This window comes from Panulirus ornatus, chromosome 47, assembly GCF_036320965.1.
Source record: "Panulirus ornatus isolate Po-2019 chromosome 47, ASM3632096v1, whole genome shotgun sequence".
Lineage (NCBI taxonomy): Eukaryota > Metazoa > Arthropoda > Malacostraca > Decapoda > Palinuridae > Panulirus > Panulirus ornatus.
This window is the reverse complement of record NC_092270.1, coordinates 9,311,078-9,332,308: the sequence shown is the minus strand read 5'-3', so window position 1 is coordinate 9,332,308 and position 21,231 is coordinate 9,311,078. Positions and strand designations below refer to the sequence as shown.

Here is a 21,231-nt window from a genome sequence, read left to right as displayed (position 1 = left end):
TGAGTTTGAATGGAGAAAAACTGGAGGAAGTGAAGTGTTTTAGATATCTGGGAGTGGATCTGGCAGCAGATGGAACCATGGAAGCGGAAGTGGATCATAGGGTGGGGGAGGGGGCGAAAATTCTGGGAGCCTTGAAGAATGTGTGGAAGTCGAGAACATTATCTCGGAAAGCAAAAATGGGGATGTTTGAAGGAATAGTGGTTCCAACAATGTTGTATGGTTACGAGGCGTGGGCTATGGATAGAGTTGTGCGCAGGAGGATGGATGTGCTGGAAATGAGATGTCTGAGGACAATGTGTGGTGTGAGGTGGTTTGATCGAGTAAGTAACGTAAGGGTAAGAGAGATGTGTGGAAATAAAAAGAGCGTGGTTGAGAGAGCAGAAGGGGGTGTTTTGAAATGGTTTGGGCACATGGAGAGAATGAGTGAGGAAAGATTGACCAAGAGGATATATGTGTCGGAGGTGGAGGAAACGAGGAGAAGAGGGAGACCAAATTGGAGGAGGAAAGATGGAGTGAAAAAGATTTTGTGTGATCGGGGCCTGAACATGCAGGAGGGTGAAAGGAGGGCAAGGAATAGAGTGAATTGGAGCGATGTGGTATACCGGGGTTGAAGTGCTGTCAGTGGATTGAATCAGGGCATGTGAAGCGTCTGGGGTAAACCATGGAAAGCTGTGTAGGTATGTATATTTGCGTGTGTGGACGTATGTATATACATGTGTATGGGGGTGGGTTGGGCCATTTCTTTCGTCTGTTTCCTTGCGCTACCTCGCAAACGCGGGAGACAGCGACAAAACAAAAAAAAACAAAAAAAAAATATATATATATATATATATATATATATATATTATCCCTGGGTATAGGGGATTAAGAATACTTCCCACATATTCCCTGCATGTCGTAGAAGGCGACTAAAAAGGGAGGGAGCGGGAGGCTGGAAATCCTCCCCACTCTTTTTTTTTTTTTTTTTTTTTTCAATTTTCCAAAAGAAGGAACAGAGGGGGGCCAGGTGAGGATATTCCACAATGGCCCAGTCCTCTGTTCTTAACGCTACCTCACTGATGCGGGAAATGGTGAAAAGATTAAAAAAAAGAAAAGAAAGATATATATATATATATATCCTCCCCTCCTTGTATTTTAACTTTCTAAAAATGGGAAACAGAAGGAGTCATGCGGGGAGTGCTCATCCTCCTCATAGACTCAGATTGGGGTGTCTAAATGTGTGTGGATGTAACCAAGATGTGAAAAAAGGAGAGATAGGTAGTATGTTTGAGGAAAGGAACCTGGATGTTTTGGCTCTGAGTGAAACGAAGCTCAAAGGTAAAGGGGAAGAGTGGTTTGGGAATGTCTTGGGAGTAAAGTCAGGGATTAGTGAGAGGACAAGAGCAAGGGAAGGAGTAGCAGTACTCCTGAAACAGGAGTTGTGGGAGTATGTGATAGAATGTTAAGAAAGTAAATTCTCAATTAATATGGGTAAAACTGAAAGTTGATTGAGAGAGATGGGTGATTATTGGTGCATATGCACCTGGGCATGAGAAGAAAGATCATGAGACGCAAGTGTTTTGGGAGCAGCTGAATGAGTGTGTTAGTGGTATTGATGCACGAGACCGGGTTATAGTGATGGGTGATTTGAATGCAAAGGTGAGTAATGTGGCAGTTGAGGGAATAATTGGGTGTTCAGTGTTGTAAATGGAAATGGTGAAGAGCTTGTAGATTTATGTGCTGAAAAAGGACTGGTGATTGGGAATACCTGGTTTAAAAAGTGAGATATACATAAGTATACATATGTAAGTAGGAGAGATGGCCAGAGAGCGTTATTGGATTACGTGTTAATTGATAGGCACGCGAAAGAGAGACTTTTGGATGTTAATGTACTGAGAGGTGCAACTGGAGGGATGTCTGATAATTATCTTGTGGAGGCTAAGGTGAAGATTTGTATGGGTTTTCAGAAAAGAAGAGTGAATGTTGGGGTGAAGAGGGTGGTGAGAGTAAGTGAGCTTGGGAAGGAGACTTGTGTGAGGAAGTACCAGGAGAGACTGAGTACAGAATGGAAAAAGGTGAGAACAATGGAAGTAAGGGGAGTGGGGGAGGAATGGGATATATTTAGGGAATCAATGTTGGAGTGCGCAAAAGATGCTTGTGGCATGAGAAGCGTGGGAGGTGGGTTGATTAGAAAGGGTAGTGAGTGGTGGGATGAAGAAGTAAGATTATTAGTGAAAGAGAAGAGAGAGGCATTTGGACGATTTTTGCAGGGAAAAAATGCAATTGAGTGGGAGATGTATAAAAGAAAGAGACAGGAGGTCAAGAGAAAGGTGCAAGAGGTGAAAAAGAGGGCAAATGAGAGTTGGGGTGAGAGGGTATCATTAAATTTTAGGGAGAATAAAAAGATGTTCTGGAAGGAGGTAAATAAAGTGCTTAAGGCAAGGGAGCGAATGGGAACTTTAGTGAAGGGCGCTAATGGGGTGGTGATAACAAGTAGTGGTGATGTGAGAATGAGATGGAGTGAGTATTTTGAAGGTTTGTTGAATGTGTTTGATGATAGAGTGGCAGATATAGGGTGTTTTGGTCGAGGTGGTGTGCAAAGTGAGAGGGTTAGGGAAAATGATTTGGTAAACAGAGAAGAGGTAGTAAAAGCTTTGCGGAAGATGAAAGCCGGCAAGGCAGCAGGTTTGGATGGTATTGCAGTGGAATCTATTAAAAAAGGGGGTGACTGTATTGTTGACTGGTTGGTAAGGTTATTTAATGTATGTATGACTCATGGTGAGGTGCCTGAGGATTGGCGGAATGCGTGCATAGTGCCATTGTACAAAGGCAAAGGGGATAAGAGTGAGTGCTGAAATTACAAAGGTATAAGTTTGTTGAGTATTCCTGGTAAATTATATGGGAGGGTATTGATTGAGAGGGTGAAGGCATGTACAGAGCATCAGATTGGGGAAGAGCAGTGTGGTTTCAGAAGTGGTAGAGGATGTGTGGATTAGGTGTTTGCTTTGAAAAATGTATGTAAGAAATACTTAGAAAAGCAAATGGATTTGTATGTAGCATTTATGGATCTGGAGAAGGCATATGATAGAGTTGATAGAGATGCTCTGTGGAAGGTATTAAGAATATATGGTGTGGGAGGCAAGTTGTTAGAAGTAGTGAAAAGTTTTTATCGAGGATGTAAGGCATGTGTACGTGTAGGAAGAGAGGAAAGTGATTGGTTCTCAGTGAATGTAGGTTTGCGGCAGGGGTGTGTGATGTCTCCATGGTTGTTTAATTTGTTTATGGATGGGGTTGTTAGGGAGGTAAATGCAAGAGTCTTGGAAAGAGGGGCAAGTATGAAGTCTGTTGGGGATGAGAGAGCTTGAGAAGTGAGTCAGTTGTTGTTCGCTGATGATACAGCGCTGGTGGCTGATTCATGTGAGAAACTGCAGAAGCTGGTGACTGAGTTTGGTAAAGTCTGTGAAAGAAGAAAGTTAAGAGTAAATGTGAATAAGAGCAAGGTTATTAGGTACAGTAGGGTTGAGGGTCAAGTCAATTGGGAGGTGAGTTTGAATGGAGAAAAACTGGAGGAAGTAAAGTGTTTTAGATATCTGGGAGTGGATCTGGCAGCGGATGGAACCATGGAAGCGGAAGTGAATCATAGGGTGGGGGAGGGGGCGAAAATTCTGTGGGCCTTGAAGAATGTGTGGAAGCCGAGAACATTATCTCGGAAAGCAAAAATGGGTATGTTTGAAGGAATAGTGGTTCCAACAATGTTGTATGGTTGCGAGGTGTGGGCTATGGATAGAGTTGTGCGCAGGAGGGTGGATGTGCTGGAAATGAGATGTTTGAGGACAATGTGTGGTGTGAGGTGGTTTGATCGAGTAAGTAACGTAAGGGTAAGAGAGATGTGTGGAAATAAAAAGAGCGTGGTCGAGAGAGCAGAAGAGGGTGTTTTGAAATGGTTTGGGCACATGGAGAGAATGAGTGAGGAGAGATTGACCAAGAGGATATATGTGTCTGAGGTGGAGGGAACGAGGAGAAGTGGGAGACCAAATTGGAGGTGGAAAGATGGCGTGAAAAAGATTTTGTGTGATCGGGGCCTGAACATGCAGGAGGGTGAAAGGAGGGCAAGAAATAGAGGGAATTGGAGTCATGTGGTATACAGGGGTTGACGTGCTGTCAGTGGATTGAAGCAAGGCATGTGAAGCGTCTGGGGTAAACCATGGAAAGCTGTGTAGGTATGTATATTTGCGTGTCTGGACGTGTGTATGTACATGTGTATGGGGGGGGGGGTTGGGCCATTTCTTTCGTCTGTTTCCTTGCGCTACCTCGCAAACGCGGGAGACAGCGACAAAGTATAAAAAAAAAAAAAAAAAAAAAAAAAAAAAAATATATATTATCCCTGGGGATAGGGGAGAAAGAATACTTCCCACGTATTCCCTGCGTGTCGTAGAAGGCGACTAAAAGGGAAGGGAGCGGGGGGCTGGAAATCCTCCCCTCTCAATTTTTTTTTCTTTTTTATTTTCCAAAAGAAGGAACAGAGAAGGGGGCCTGGTGAGGATATTCCCTAAAAGGCCCAGTCCTCTGTTCTTAACGCTACCTCGCTAATGCGGGAAATGGCGAATAGTATGAAAGAAAAAGATATTTATATATACATAAATGCCCATACATGCACATATACATATCAACATATACACATACATAGACATATAGACATATGTGCATATTCATAATTGCTTGCCTTCATCCAGTCCTGGCGCCACCCTGCCCCACAGGAAACTGCATTGCTACGCCCTACTTCAGCAAGGTAGTGCCAGGAAAACAGACAAAAAGGCCACAGACATTTCACATACCCTAGTTCAGTCCGTGACAGCACCTTCACCCCCTCCCCCCACCCTGTGACTTACTGGTCCATGATGAAGGTTTTGAAGTTGAAATTGCACTTCAGTTGGAGTTCATGTAATTTTTGTCGGAGTTCATATAATTGTAATTAGCATAATTTTTCCATACACGTGGCATGATATGTTTCATGGAGACAATCCACCTCATCAGATGGCAATCCTGGATAAAGTTACTTATGTCTCAGCATAACAATGGAAGTATCCTCTGGCATCTACCAAACTAGACAACACAGTGGCCTGACTGAGAGTAATTGTAGAAGTGAGAATGGTTAAAGGGGGTTACATGGCGGGGGTTGACCTGGATAGCTAGGTGTGTCAGGGACCACTTATATTTCCATTTTTTTCAGTTCTCATAATTATTTGGTTGATGATAGGATGGGATTTAAAGTTTCCTGGGGTAAATGAAAGTTCTTAGTACTAGCAATTAAGACAGATTCAATGATGTTGCAGGTGGCATAATCTGCAGAAGGGTATAGAATAACTGGACTTTCAAGGTGATTCAATGATGTTGCAGGTGGCATAATTAGCAGAAGGGTATAGAATAACTGGACTTTCAAGGTCTACTGGGTGATCATTATCATGGCAGTGTTTAGGGATAGCATTTTTGTGGTCATCCTTACGTACTGCTTGACAGTGCCAGTAACATCTCTCCGTTACAGTTTTCCCAGTCTGGCCTAAATATATATCTTTACATGCCTTACACTTGACAGTGGTAAATGATTTGGCCTACTTTTTACTAAGGTCTTACTGACGGTGTTATTGTACTGGAAGGCAACATTACAAGCACTGTTTTCTTGGGATATGTGATCCCATAGGCCTGGTAGACGAACTTAGTCATATAAGATTTATCTTTAGGCACTTATTTTATCCCAAGTGGTTTGTAGACAAAGCTTACTGGATATTTTCTTACTTTGTCTGTGTTTGCTGTTGAAAACATCAGAATATCAGGAATATGTTTTCCTTGGGTACTTTGCTCTGTGCACAAACTTATGCTTTACAATATTTTGAGAAAGTCATTGATAATTATATATCTGCATCCTGCATATGGACTCTCATTGGAAGGTTGCCAAATAGTTGGAAGTCATATAAAGAAAAATGTAACCATACAAACCCAGTGGAGGATATACCCCATTATATGATAACCACACACAACAGTTGATAAGAAGGGAACTTTGATCAGGCAAATTTAACCTGATGATAATAAGTATACTAGGCACTGGTATCAAATGTAATTTCTTTACTCTGGTTTGTCCCACAAGGAGGCGATTCTCAGGAATAGTCTGTTGAAAAACTAGGGCTAGGACCTTCTACCCCTCTGTCTTTCTTGTAGAGGATATACTCCAGACTGCTGCAGATGACTTGGTCAACCCCCTCACTCCTGACTACTCACCATCTCAGAATATTCTGGGATTGTGTGTTGACAAGATGTTTGGTACTAGACCAGTATATTCTATGATCTCGATTAGAATTCTTTTTCTTTCTTTTTCGCACATTTTTGATAATGTAGTAACAGAATGGTATGCTGTATGTGTGCTTTGGCCAGTGTTTAGGATACATATATAATTGAATCATACAACCCCATTTAGAAAGGACATGCATAGATATACATGGATGAGTAGGGTAGATGGTAAATGGGCATTATTAGATTATGTACAAATAACATATATCCCCAGGGTCTCTCTCTCTCTCTCTCTCTCTCTCTCTCTCTCTCTCTCTCTCTCTCTCTCTCTCTCTCTCTCTCTCTCTCTCTCTCTCTCTCTCTCTCTCTCTCTCTCTCTCCTCTCTCTCTCTCTCTCTCTCTCTCTCTCTCTCTCTCTCTCTCTCTCTCTCTCTCTCTCTCTCTCTCTTTTCCAAGGGATGGTCATCCCTGGTGAATTGTGAAGTTAAAGCTTTATGATGAAATTTGTCAGAATATTGGAAGAGTTTTCATCATTTATTTTATGATGAATTTATGGCAGTATTCTTTATTCAAAAGTTTGCTCTCAAATACTTTGTAATTCATATCTTGACTAATGGCAGTCACTTTATAAACAGATCCATGCTTCAGCCGTTGCTTACTCTTGCCACTGCATGTTTGCACTTTTGCCTAATATTTTCACCTGCAAAGTAAGTGGAGACTAATTCCTGCTAAGAATAAAGGATGAAAGACTCTCTTCAGATGTGAAGTTAGAGATGCTTAGGAAGTTTGATGATGGTGAGAAACTCATGGTTATAGCCAAGTTTATAGGTCTTGCTCACTCAGCATTGGCCACTGGAGGCAATGATGAGTAAGATTTAGTTCTTTGAGTGGCACTCCATTAACTGCAAAGTTAGTTTTTAGGTAGAGTGATGCGATGGAAAAAAATGGAATACCTGCGAAGTTTCTGGGTAGAAGACCAGAATCAGAGGAAAGTGCCGATTTCGACTACAGTTATCCAGAAGGCCAAATCAATATATAACAGTTGCTGAATCAGATCATGCCTCTCCATCTCCCTCACAGTAACATTCACTCCATACTATCCCTTTCCACCACCAACTTCAAGCCCCGATCACCACATTTTTTGGTAAGTTTTCATTAGATGATTAGATTGATAAATATAAGCCTTGTGGTAAGTAATTCTTAAACCTTCATTGTTGCATGTATGTTCAGTACTTGAGAGTTGGTTATGGAAAATTAGTGCTAGGAAATTTAAGTCTCCCCACATATGTGATGGGTATTCAGTGTTTGGAAAATTGCATTTCATGCAGTAGGCTTTTAAGGAACATATTCTCTTCATTTATGATGGATAATTTTGTTTTTATTATTTTTTTCCTTCACTGTCGGTGCACTGATTTTTTTCAGCCTCCAATGTGCAGAAAGTAGGAAAATCAATCTTTTATATGAAAATTTTTATATAAGATATAGAATAAATATTTCTCTAGAATCAAAATTTAATTGTTCCAAGTTTGTGAAAAATATTAGTCACCCCTATGTACACAGGTTACATTTATTTACATTTTATGATTTTTTTATTCTTCTGATTAGGTGCAGAAAAACTATCAAGATCATATGTTTATGGTTGTATGAATAAACAGTTAAGCATTTGTAGTTTAGGTAAAACATTTTTGTATCCCAGATGGCCAGTTCTAAGGGTGGTATAGTCATCACAGACTCTTTGAGTCCTTAAAAAACACTTACAGCCATCATTCATGGTTAGCTATGGGGTACCAAAAACTCCAGTGACTTATCCTTTATTTAGTTTGCCATCTTTTGCCAGCCAACAGAACATGCAGAATCTAGGGACAATAGCACAGGAATTTTTGTATGGAAATTAGGTTGAAGAAGCAGATGATGGTGTCTTGATTGAAAAGAAGTTTTAGTAGTGTATAGTTTATGTGGTTTATAGCACTTGGAGAGTGTTTCAGAGGTGCAAGAATAAAGTTAGTAAGGAAATGAGTATAGGGACCTCTTGATTTATGTATATTTGATATATGCTGTTTTTAGAATAACACGCAATCCATTTACGCTTTCTTTATTATTTGTTTGGGCATAAGTTTGGAATAACAATCATAATTGGGTGGGCTCTGATGTGGTATGGCATAACTATCCCATTTATGATCACTATTCTGAACTTAATCCCATGTGAATTAGAGAAATGTAAATGGACCATGTGTGTTATTCTGAAATGATATAAATCAAATGCACATAAATCATGAGGTCCCTATATGCACTTCCTTGCTGCTTTTTCTTTTCAATTTTGAAGCTCTCTCTAAGTGCTACACACCACAAAAAACAGTCATCTGCTTCTTCATCTCATGCTTGGCGTGGATACAGTGTATAGTCGTGGAGTGCTACAGTACTTGTTTTGCAGTATGCTGTATATTGTGCACATTCTGCCTTTTGCACCTTGTCATCAAAGCATCTTTTAAGTTCTCTTGATACTAGTGGTGCTTAAAAGTGTCAGGCAATCATGAGGTTAGGATGTATGTACTGAAATGTTATGAGAAAAGTGAATGAATGGTTGAAGTTAAGGTTGCCCTTAGACTTAGTGAATCTGCTTTATGGACTATTTATTATAGTGCAGAGAGGATCAAGGAGAGTACCAAGAGTGGAACACTATTCAGTAGAGAAGATCAAGGAGAGTGCCGAGAGTGGAACACTATTAAGTGTATCTAAGACCTCATATTCCCAAAGTTTGATTATGGATATGATGGAACATGTGTTGAGCACGCGGATTGAAGACTAAAGTCATACAGATTTTCCAATCAGTATGCTTGCAATGCAAGCAAAGGCCTGGAGTAAGTATATATGATGACTTGGCAGGAGAAGCAGTAGCTGTGAAGACATTTAGAGCAAGTTGTGGTTGGTTTGAGAATTTTAGGAAATGCTGCAATTAACTCATCAGTATGACTGGTAAGGCTGCTTCTGTTGATATTGCTGCCAAAAACTTCTCAGGAACCCACAGAACAATTAACAAGGAAGGTTTTTTGTTCTCTTAAGCAGATTTTTAAGTGGACAAGACTGGATTATTTTGGAAGGGAATACTTTTGAGAATGTGCATATCCCATGAAGAGAGCACTGCAACAGGATTCAGATTTTGTTACTTTTTTGTTGTTGATATCATTCATTGTACAGTATGTATATTATAGTGTCTTATATTTACTGGTATGTATGGTGTATAGTTTTTTTACTGGTATTATATTCATTACTGTCTTTTTGATAATGAAACCCCATGATCTCTGTTATACTATACATTTTGATTTACATGACCACTTAGAAGAATGAAACTCATGTAAATTGATAGGTGCCTGGTTTGGTATTGCATGAATAGAAGGGGTTAGGTTATTAGAAGCTGAGAAAACCATGCCATACGGTATAAAGGGCAGTGGTTTATTAGAGCTGTAGATGTGGAATTTGTTGGAGTGAATAAGTTACTGAGAAAATTTGGGGACTGTATTCAGAATGTAACAGACAAGGTGTTTGGAAAAAAAGGATATGAAGGGAGACAGCACTGTAGAGTGTAGTCATGTAAAAGCCTATCAATGAGGACAAGTGGTTTAGCTAGTATTATTACAAAAGGAAGGGATTAATGTGAATTTGAAAATCATGGAAATGGTAAAAATAAAACCAAAGAAAAATGCAGACATATGATAAAAGCTTTTTATATGAAGATAGGGTTATAGGGAGAATATTAACACACATACATACAAACAGAGAAGGGGGCCAAATGAGGATATTCCCTCAAAGGCTCAGCCTCTGTTTTTAACGCTACCTCGCTAACGCGGGAAGTGGCGAATAGTATAAAAGAAAAACATTTGAATATATAAAAGGATATGCAATATAGTGTTAAAAGCTCAGCAAAAGAAGTGAAGGGAAAGTAGGATAAGAGACATGGATGTAAGATTATGAAAACCAAAGGATATGTGTAGGGTATTGAAGGATGAGTATGAACAGTTACTGAGAGTAAGTGGAGCTTGAGAAGTGGTCCAAATGTATAATCATGCTTATGTTTGATGATTTGGAATGATGATAGGGAGCTAGAGGGGCAGATTTATGCATTTGCATTGCATATTCATTAAAGCAAAAGTGTTAAGGATAAGGCAGAGAATGACAGGCAGATTGGTTCATTAAGCACAGAAGGAAAATATTACGATAGTGATGATAGAAGTAGAATGATGAATAAGATTGATATATGGTTGGGTATTATGTGTATCTAAGTTTTTGAAAATCATTTTTGGAGAAAATGCTGGAAAAAGCACTTGACTGTCTTCAGAAGTGGGTTGTAAAAGATCTTGAGTTATTGGGGAAGCTGCTGAAAGTGGTGAAGAATTTGCAGATATATAAGGGCATGAGTCATGGTAAGTAGAGGAATGAACAGGTGTTTTGGGATGGAGCTTACAGTGACATATTAAGCCTAATTTATTGGTTAACGGCATTGTGGATTGAGCTGTAGGAAAATATAAGTAGAAATTACAGCCAGAGAAATTAGATTAGTGGAAGATGGGGATATCATTCTGTTTGAATGGTAATGTGGTGATGGGATAGGTGGAAAAGGAACCTCAGGATACCAAGGAAATTTTGAAGACTGTAAGTGGAGGCATCTGAAAATGAATGCTATCCATATAAGATGATGTTTTGAGAAAAGGATTTATGAGTGTGAGAAGTGATTTAATGGCAGGAAGTTGGGAAAGGGTCGTGCTTTTAATGTATATAGTTAGTATTCATAGTGAAAATGGAGGATTGGATTCGGGGAGAGAGACTAATGAAAGGTTGTCAAAATGCTGGTATCCTTAGTAAGGTTATGGCAAGTAAAGTCCTGGGTTAGTAAGCGTAAAGGAAATTGAAACTTCACTCACTTATTGATGTATAGGAGTGAAACATGGATTTACTGTAAATAGTTAACAGAGAATGTAAGCTGTAGAGGTGGATTACTTGAAACTAAGTGAGAAATGAGACTGTCAAGATAGGATGTAATAGAGAATGGATTGGTTGAGAATGTGGAGAGTGAAGTACTGATCTGTTTTCATATTTAGAGACTAGCAGTTTTAGAAGACTGATCAGAAGAGTGTGTGTGTAAGATGAAAGGAATGGGGAGAAAGAGGATGAGCTGGAAGGATAGGGAGAGGGGATGTAGTATTAAGAGGAGTGTAACCAGGTTAAAAACGTTTAGAATTGTATAGGAATGGGAGTGCATAAAATATCCTACATGTGGTGCTTTGATAGATAATGGGAAATAGGGCATTGGCATTAAAGTTATTTATTTCCAAGATTATAAAACCCCCTTTGTTTGAAAAAAGGAGACTGATGATATACTTGTAAGATTATGAAATTCCTTTTGTTCAAAAGAAGAGAAAGTGAAGGTATCATGATAACAGTGTTTTGTATTTGGAACATTGTGAAGACAATTTTTATACATTTATTCAACTTTTCTAGGTACAGTTGAGTTGTTGAAGCTATGCCAGGACTCCGGTCGCTGGTAGCACGGAGGAGGTCGTCCTTGGCATCTCCACCTTATGCCTCCAGTAATAGCACACCACTACCTAACTTGTCAGACATTTGTGATAATGTTGGTAAAAGCCAGAGATCAGAAAGTAAAGAAAGTGAAACAGCAGAACAAGTAAATGAGAGTGGTGAAGAAGCTGATAAACATCAAGAAGCTGAGAATGATATTAAAAACCAGAAAGCAGAAAGTAATGATTACCAAATGCCAGAACAAGTGAATGTGAGTAATGAAGTGAATCAGAATCAGAAAACTGATGCTTCTGGCAGTAGCCAGAAATCAGAGAGTAATAATTCCCAGACACCAGAGGTGGATGCTATTAGTGAAGAAATAAACCAGAATCAAGAAATCCCTTGTGCAGAGCTTAAAGAAACTGACAGTGCACAGGAGGTAGAAAATGTGAAGGAGGAAACTAAGCAGAATGTAGGAATCCGAGATTTTAATGGTGAAAATTTGAGCCAGAGTGCCAGTGCCGTTAATCTGAATGGGGAAGTATCAGTTCCAAATGATGGCAGTAAAAAAGCCTCAGTTAGCCTCTCAGGTACTCATAGTAGAGACCAACCAGAACTTAATACGAGAAGCTTTGATAAGGATAACAAGAAAAGTGATACAAGACAGTGTTTTAAAAAATGTAAATTACCTGCACTGAACAGAAAATCCATTGAAGGTATAAAGAATTGCACAGACAATTCAGCAATGGAGATCGAATCAACTCTAGCCAGTCGGGGTGTGACTATTGTAAGGAGGATGGTTGACAGTGCAGAGACTTGTGGCAGGAAAAAGCATGAAACAGCTCAGGTTACTAAAAAAGATGGCGTTATTAACAATGGCTCTGTAATTACAGCAAATTTGCAGATTACCAAGCAGGGTGGAAAGTTTTCTACACAATCATTCTCCAGAGCATCATCAGTCTTTACTAGTTTTAAAGGTTTAGCATCTGTCAGCAGTCAAAATGAATTAACAATCCAGCCCTCTTCAGAAAGAAAGTTCAGTCACTCGGTATCAAAAGACTTGTATAGATGTATAAATTCAAGAGGAACTCGTGTTGAGGCAAACCCAAAAACACCTCAAACACTTGCCAATTTAAAAAGATCTATATCATTAAATCCAAGGAATGTTTCAGCACAATCAAATTCAAGAGTTATTCCACCACATCTAAATCTGAAAGGAACTAATGTACACTCAAATGCAAGAGGGTTAATGGCACTTGCTAAAAATAGTGGAATTAAGGTGGATCATACTATAAAAGGACAGAGCATGCATATTACCAAAGGGTTTTCTTCTCTTGCAAATGCCAGAGCTTCTGCATCTCAGAACACTCCCAGAGGGGCTTCAGTGCAAACGAATATTAGAGGACCTTCAGCACACACTAATTTCAAAGGGGTGCCTGGACATCAGATCACCAAAGGACTATTGGGTTATGGAGGTCCAAGGGGGCCTGCTCCAAAATCTACCATAACTGGAGTATCTACTCAGTCAAGGTCAGGTGTTCTGTCTCCACAAATGGTACCAGTTACAACTCAGCATTCAAGGACAGCAGTAAATCATCCACAGTGTAGATCCACAGGACTTCCTTCTCAGTCTAAGTCTGCTGAAGTATATCCATCATCTAGGCCAGTGGAAGTCTCACCACATTCAAGGCTTGCCCAGGTATCTCCACACTCTCATTCTGTGAAAATGTCTCCACAGTCTAGGTCTGCAGAAGTCTCTCCACAGTCCAAACCAAGTGAATTATTATCACATCCTAGGAATGCCAAAGTAGAACAGTCTTCATCTAGATCAACAGATTTGTGTACACAGTCAGGGTCTGCTGATGTAGTGTTATCTCCACAGTCAAGATCTGCTGATGTAGTCTTATCTCCACAGTCAAGGTCTGTTGATGCAGTCCTGTCTCCACAGTCGAGATCTGCTGATGTAGTCTTGTCTCCACAGTCAAGGTCTGTTGATATAGTTTTATCTCCACAGTCCAGGTCAGCAGAGGTGTCACCACAGTCTCGGTCTGCTGAAATTTCTCCACAGTCTGCTTCCAGTGGAATCCATGCACAGCCAAGGTATACAGGAATGTCTCCCCAGTCACGGATGGCAGAACTCTCTCCACAGTCCAATTCTCTGGGAATGATTCCTCAGTCCAGTTCTGCCGAGGTGTCTCCACAGTCAAGGTCTTCTGGCCTTCCTCCACATTCTGTTTCAGTAGGGCATCCTGTGCACTCTGCATCTGTTGGACATCATCCTCAGATGAATATGATGGTGCCATCGCCACAGTCTAATACAGTAGGGCCCATTCCTCAGTCAAGTGCCGACAGACTACCTTCACAGTGCAGTTCAGGGGGACTTTTGTCTCAAGCCAATTCCATGGAACTTCCTTCACAAATAATGTCCTCTGGACTTCCACACATGGTCAGTTCTGATAGATTTGCTGTAAGTACTAGTCCTGGGGGATTCCCAGCTGTTCCCACTTCTACCGGATTTTTAGGACGTTCCAACTCTGAAGCATTCCCTCCTTACAGTAATCCAGGGGAGTTTCCTCCACACTCTAGTAATAATGGGTTCCCTCCTCATCTGAGTTCAGGAGGATTTAATATGCATTCCACCTCAGGAGGGTTTCCCACTCAGACAAGCCTTGTTGGTTTTCCAACACAAACCAACTCTTGTGGATATCCTCAGCATAATAGTGCTGGAGAATTCGCTTCACATAATTCTGGAGGAGTTTTAGGACAAGCAAATTCAGAGGGATTCACTGCACACTCTAGTTGCAGTGGTTTCTCTACACTGAATTCTGGTGGATATCCCCAGCACTCAGGTGCTGGACCATATGATGTTCCAGGCAACTCTAGTGAATTTCGTGAAAACACTACTGAAATGCTAATGTATACCGGTTCAAGAGACTTTACAATGCATACTGACTCTAGAGAATTTCCTGGTTATAGTAATAATGATCATATGACAAGTCATTCTCTTTCTCAAGAGTTAGCTATTCACTCCAGTCACAGAGATCTGTCAATGAATCACAGCTCTAGGGAGCTGTCATTGGAAAACTGCAGTCAGGGATTATCTTTACCATCTAGTACTGGGAATCCTTCTATAAGTTCTGTTCTCGGAGAACAGTACCCACAGTCTAATTATGGAGAATCTCTTGCTCTTCCCAGTTATAGAGAGACGCCTTTACATTCGAGGACTAGTGCTGGGGAAGTGCCAGTGCTTCCTGATTTCAGAGATTCATCTGTACGACATAATTATAGGGATTCCTCTATACCTGCCAGTTACAATAATTTTAGGGATCCTGTCACACAGGATGATTCAAGAACTTTACAGACGCACAATAGTTACAGAGACATGCCATTGCATTCTAATATAGAAGAACTCCAAGCTCATGGAAGCACTAGGGAACATAGCCTTCAAGTCAGTTTCAAAGAGCAGTCTTCTACTGGATACAGAGAACAAGATATTCTTGACAATTATCTAGAATCATCAGTCCTTTCTAGTTTCAGAGAAACTGTGAATCTTGTTAACTGTAGAGAACAGTCTCTTCCAAGCTTCAGAGAAAATTTGAATCATACAAGCCCCAGAGAGCAAGTTCATCCAGGCTTCAGAGAAAATACAAATCATATAAGTCCAAGAGAGCAAGTTCTCCCAACATTCAGAGAAAATGTGAATCATAATAGCCCCAGAGAGCAAGTTCTCCCAAGCTTTAGAGATAATGGAAGTCATACCAGCTCGAGAGAGCAGGTTCTTCCTTCCTTTGGAGAACCTGTTAGTCACACTAGCCCTAGAGAACACGTCCTCCCAAGTTTTAGAGAACCTGTAAGCCATACCAGCCCTAGAGAACAAATTCTCCCAAGCTTTAGGGAAACTATAAACAATAGCAGCCCAAGAGAGCAAGTATTACCAAGCTTTAGAGAATCCGTAAGCCATACCAGTCCTAGAGAACAAGTTCTACCTTGTTTCCAAGAAAATGTGAGCCACAGCAGCCCAAGAGAGCAAGTTCATCCTTCCATTAGAGAAAACATTAGCCATCATAGCCCAAGAGAACAAATTCTTCCCAGTTTTCAGGAAACTATGAGTAATACCAGTCCCAAACAAGTTCTCCCAAACTTTAGAGAATCATTGAATTATACAAATTTTAGAGAACCCTTAGATCATAATAATGCTTGTGAACAGTCCGTAAATCATAATGTTAGAGAATCGCTAGATTATGCAGCAAATTGTAGAGAATCATCTGATTCTGGCCAGACTCCTGAACTGGGAATTGAAAGTAGTTACAGGGAGGCACATGAATTACCAAGCTTTAGAGTTGATTCTCAGCAAATAGCACTTAATGAACCACCAGTGGATTTGAAATTCAAGGAAACAGACCTTGGTAACAGCTACACTGAACCAACAGTGCTCCCTAGTTTTACAGAATCCTTTGAACACAACAGTCCCAGTGAATTACATAGGAAAAAGGACAGTAGTATTGGACTTCCAAGTTATAGAGATTCAACCCACTACTCCACCCCAAGAAGTGCAACAGAATATGGCAGTTTTAAGGAACCTTTATCTCCAACATCAAGATCTCCTGGATATGTAAATCCAAGAAATTTTGATGTTCATCAGCACACAGATTCACCTACGTATACAAATACAAGAGAGCCCTCTATTTATTCATGTATAAATGAAACCAGTGATACTTACATAAGAGATTTAGCTGCTTATCCAAGCAAACGGAGGTCTCCTGTTCCTTCTAGTGCTGTATATTCTCCAGTTCATCCTGATAAAGGAGATGCTGGCATTAATCAAAATATCAGAGATTCAGGCTTTCATTCTGGTGATGATGGTTTCCATCCTGAAAATTCTCCACTTCAGATTGCTAGTGTTTCTCCTCTTCCTCTTGGTGCAAGAGAATTTTCAAATTATCCCTGCACAAGGGATTTTACTAATGTACATGGAAAAGATTCCATGGTGTATCTGGGTGTAAGAGATTCTCCTTCAGATCATCTTGATGTAAAAGATTCTTCACCTCATCATAGTGTTAGGGATTCTGCACTTCATCCTGATTCGATAGAGTCTCTTGCTCATCCAGATGTAAGAGATTTTCCTATTCATTCAAGTCCTCAAAATTCTCCTGTTGATTCAAAGGTGAGTGAGGCATCTGTTCTTGTAGGTATGGATGTGTCTACTCATTCTAGCTCAAGGGATTCATCTCAGCACCCAAGGAATTTACCTGTAGATTCTAGGTCCAGTAATCTGTTAGATAATCATAGTTCCCTAGAGGAAACAATAATGCCTGTTGTAGGGTCTTTTCCACAGGATACAGTTGCAGAGATAAGTAGAACTGCTCCTCATTCAAGCCCAACTCTGTCACACCACTTGGGTGAATCTCCAGTACATTCAAAGTGCATTAAGTCACCATTAGATATTAGCCCTGTCAGGTCTCCTAGCTGTTCCAGTTCTGCAGGTTCTCCTGAGAAGTTTACATCAGTAGTTTCTCCAACAAAGCCTGATTCTGGAGCCTCTCCAAGTTCTCAGGAGAGAATAGTTATAAAAATGAAGCTTCTCCATAGTGATTCAGGAAGTGAAGAAGACAGACACAGTAGGGTTGAAAGTTCAGATATTAGTGAGTTGGGGTTGGATAATAGGAACTCTGTTAAATATCCCTTGGCAAAATACACTCGCTGGACAATAGATAGTATAATAAATGGCAGAGAAGAAGTAGGTAGTGAGGAGGTATCTGACAAATTGTGCAGAGATGATGAACAGAATCCAATAGAGGAAGAACTAAGCATAAAGGAAGACAGTAAGACATCGTTACCTACAAGCCCAAAAAGAATAAGTAAACGAAGAACCTCTGAGATGTGTAGTGAGCCAAAGGATACCAATTTGGATACTAATAAAAATTTGATGAAGAAAACACTTAGAATTACCATTGCCAATCCATTACGAAACAAGGTGTCCCCAGATGATGATTGTGTAGGTGCAAAAGTGAAGGAAAGTAAGTGTGATAACATGATTTTGGAGTCTGAGAAAAATAAAGAAAAGAAAAAAGATATTGTGCAGCCAGTGTCTGGTAGCAGTGTATGCAGAAGGAGTAGCAGGTTAGAGAATGAATCGGACAACCAAACTCATCTGTGTGTAGGTAGAAAGTTAAGAGTTAAACACTTGAAATCCCCATCCCCAGCTCCAAGTGTTGAAAGTTCCAACAGCTCAACTAGTGCCTCACGTGCATCGTGTAACAGTAGGAGGTGCAGCCGGAGTAGTGATGCTTCTTTGTCATCAGGGACAGGTGTAATCAGTGAAGGTAATGAACGTCCAGTTGTTGCCGAGATGAAGAAGTGCAGTATTGTCATAAAGCGTATTTATACAGCAGATAACTATAGCTGCTATAGTAGCAGCTTGTGTGATAAGAAAACTGTGTTAAGTATTGATCAGGATACACGTCCAAAGAGACCAAAACGCAAGGCAGCTGTTGAAGCGAGTGAAAAGTGTCACAAATCATTGAAATCACTTGATACAAATGACCCCAAAACAATCAAAGTTCCGTATAATGGTGCATTCAGCAAAAGTAAAAACTTTGTGTCTGTTAATGTGACATCAGACAAGACCTTGCATAATATACCTCGGTGCTCAGTTCTTTTGTATGATGTATTTATGAATTGCCGCATAAACAAAATGGTCTGCCCTGGCTGCTCACGGCATTATAACAGCTCTGATAGTGTACAAGTTAACATAATTAAAGCCACTATTTCACTGCTTTGCTCTTCGTGTCAGTGGTTGGTGGTAAAGGATGCTCATCCACGTGAAGTTGACTCCATGGCACCTAGCTGAGACATGCTAAAGAATTTTTTTTATTATTTTTGAGTTTTACATTTTAGATGCATAAGCCCTGAGATCATTGGAAAGATCTGAGTTTGTGTAAATAGATATCTGAGTGGCTCCTGTAGTTTGAGCAAGTGTTTTGTGAAGTACAAGTATACATTGTTGAGGGTGTATCCTGCTAAGTAATGTGCAACTGAAAAAATATTTACTGTCACCACAGTAAGGCCTAGTCAGTCATACTAAATAATGAACCACAGTGAATACATTAATTTATTGTTTGACTTATTTACACATGTAAGGAGTAAATAATTGAATTATTTAATATCTGTGAGAAAAGTCTCAAGGTGCTTGTTTATTACTGTATGAATATGTTCATCGTGAATTATTAGGATTATATGTAAGTACCCAATGCATAAGCTCACTAACATTTATCGTGTCTTGAGGAAACTTGGCAAAAGATTTTTATGTTCTCAGGATATAATATTATGTGTAAGATATGCTTTTTTATAACGAAAAATTTTGTTATTGATGGCTAGATAACTTGTAATGTGCCTAAATGATGGTAGAATGCAGACCTTTGACATAAGTATTGACTTTCATTCACATAAAACTCACTCATTTTACTCACACATATGCTCACACAGATAAATGGAATTTGCTTGACAATGAAATTATGAAAGTGGACAGCTTACAGAAGTTGAAAGAAGAGTATGATAGAGAATGTTCAGGAGATGGGGCTCATGACTGTAAAACTTTTTCCCAGTACAGTACAAATAGGTAGTTATACACACACACACACACACACACACACACACACACACACACACACACACATACATACATAGATAAGGAAATATTCAGCAAACTGTTCACATGATATAGAAGGCCAAAACTAGAATTTGCATTTTAGGTTTGGTTACTGCATCTATAGAAGCACAAAAAGCTAATAGAGAAGGTCCAAAGGAGAGCAACAAAGATGGTACCAGAATTAAGAGAGCTGAGTTACAGGAAAAGACCAGTCTTTATATTGGTCCTTTTTTGAAGAGTGAATATGGAGAGGTGATCTTATCACATTAAGTTTTTAGAAAAAAAAAATTGACACAGACAATGAACAGTTCTTCAAAAGATGTATAGATAGAACAACCAGGGAATATAACATGAAATTAAGCAAGAAACTTGTATTTAAAGATATGAGGAAGTACTTTTATAGTGTAAGGGTTGTGGATGAATGGAATAAGATAAATGACATAGTTAATGTAGACAGCATACAGAAAGGTAAGATTTTGTGATATAGGATTCTTAAGTAATGGGTCTGATGAGTGTAAAATTCTTTCCCCATACAGTACAAATAGGCACTTGCATACACATATGGGCTAATGTGGTGTAGTGGGTAATATTGGTGATCATGATTCATGCACAGGCCTGCCCATCATTAAATCTTGAGCTGGGTAGTTGGCCCACAGCCAACCAAACTTCATTCTACCCTCAAGGCTTGCTGATAAATGGGTAACTGGCTTCGGTATGATTTGTGTGTGTGCCTGTGAACATAAGACTGAAGACATGAAACATACCATACATACAAGGTTAAAAAATGGGGCAACATGATAATAAAAGTCTACTCTTGATAAGCAGTAATCATACATGCACACAACCATAAAGATTATAAATTAACTTGTTAATTTCAGCAGTGAATAGTTCCTCAAAAGATGCAAAGGTAAACAACCAGAGTCATAACATGTATGTGGGCAAGAAACTTTTTAACAAAAAGTGTAAAGTACTTTTATATTGCACAAGTTTTGGATGAATGAGTTGGTCGTAAAATTATGAATGTAGACAGCATAGAAGTTTAAAAAGTTGTGAGGTAGTAGAGAAATTTCAAGAGACAGGCCCCAAGAGTGTTGAACTTCCTCCCTGTACAATATAATTGTGTAATTACACACATACGCTCTTTCATGCATTGTTTATATATATATATACATATTCATTTATTAATGATTATTGCAAGACCTCTTTCTGAAGGAGTCCTGGTCTTACCCATGACCCTTTTGCCCTCTGACTTGCAGCTCCAAGTTTGCACTACATTCAGTAGTACGAACAGGATGGGCTTCCTCGAAGCAAAACATTCTTTGATAAGACTGTGCTCTCTTTCATCAACTGATGAATCGGGATGATACAGCCTCAGCAAAGGTGACTTCACCCACGATGTATCCCTAAGCAGGCAGTCCATTAACACCTTGATATGCCTTACCTTACTTTACCTTTCCGCTCCAGGAGTCCCTTCTGTCGTTATGAGACTCCAGCAGCACTTCAGAAGCTGGCAAGTCCGAAGGTCAGGACCACATGTCATAAAGTGTTTTGATGTATGTGTGTCAACGAATGATTATAGTGTTGTGATAATTCACTGGTCAACAAAGATTTTGTCCTATGGAAAAATATTTGTCATGTATCTTTGGATGCGGAATCCAAATGTTTTCAGAATTTTTCTGTTACCTATAGTTTTTTTGGTCCAACATACTTGCATATCATTACACACAATAAACATGTACCACTGTTGTACAGAGCATTTGAAATTAAAGTTTTAACAAACAGTTTTTTTTTTTTTTTTGTTTGTGAAGTGC

General features: G+C 39.6%; 1 protein-coding gene across 4 annotated transcripts in view; it reads left to right on the top strand.

Annotated features, from left to right (window-relative positions):
- Positions 1-21,049, top strand: part of LOC139763532 (uncharacterized) — a 29,928-nt gene extending 8,879 nt beyond the window's left edge. For 3 of the 4 annotated variants that reach the window (XM_071689713.1, XM_071689715.1, XM_071689714.1), the window contains 2 exons: positions 7,176-7,405; positions 11,755-21,049. In XM_071689713.1, coding sequence (XP_071545814.1) covers positions 11,777-18,622 — 6,846 coding nt within the window. In that variant the 5' untranslated portion in view covers positions 7,176-7,405; positions 11,755-11,776 and the 3' untranslated portion in view covers positions 18,623-21,049. The remainder of the gene's footprint in view (positions 1-7,175; positions 7,406-11,754) is intronic. The other variant, XM_071689716.1, reaches the window with a different exon arrangement.
- Positions 21,050-21,231: the final 182 nt, after the last annotated feature.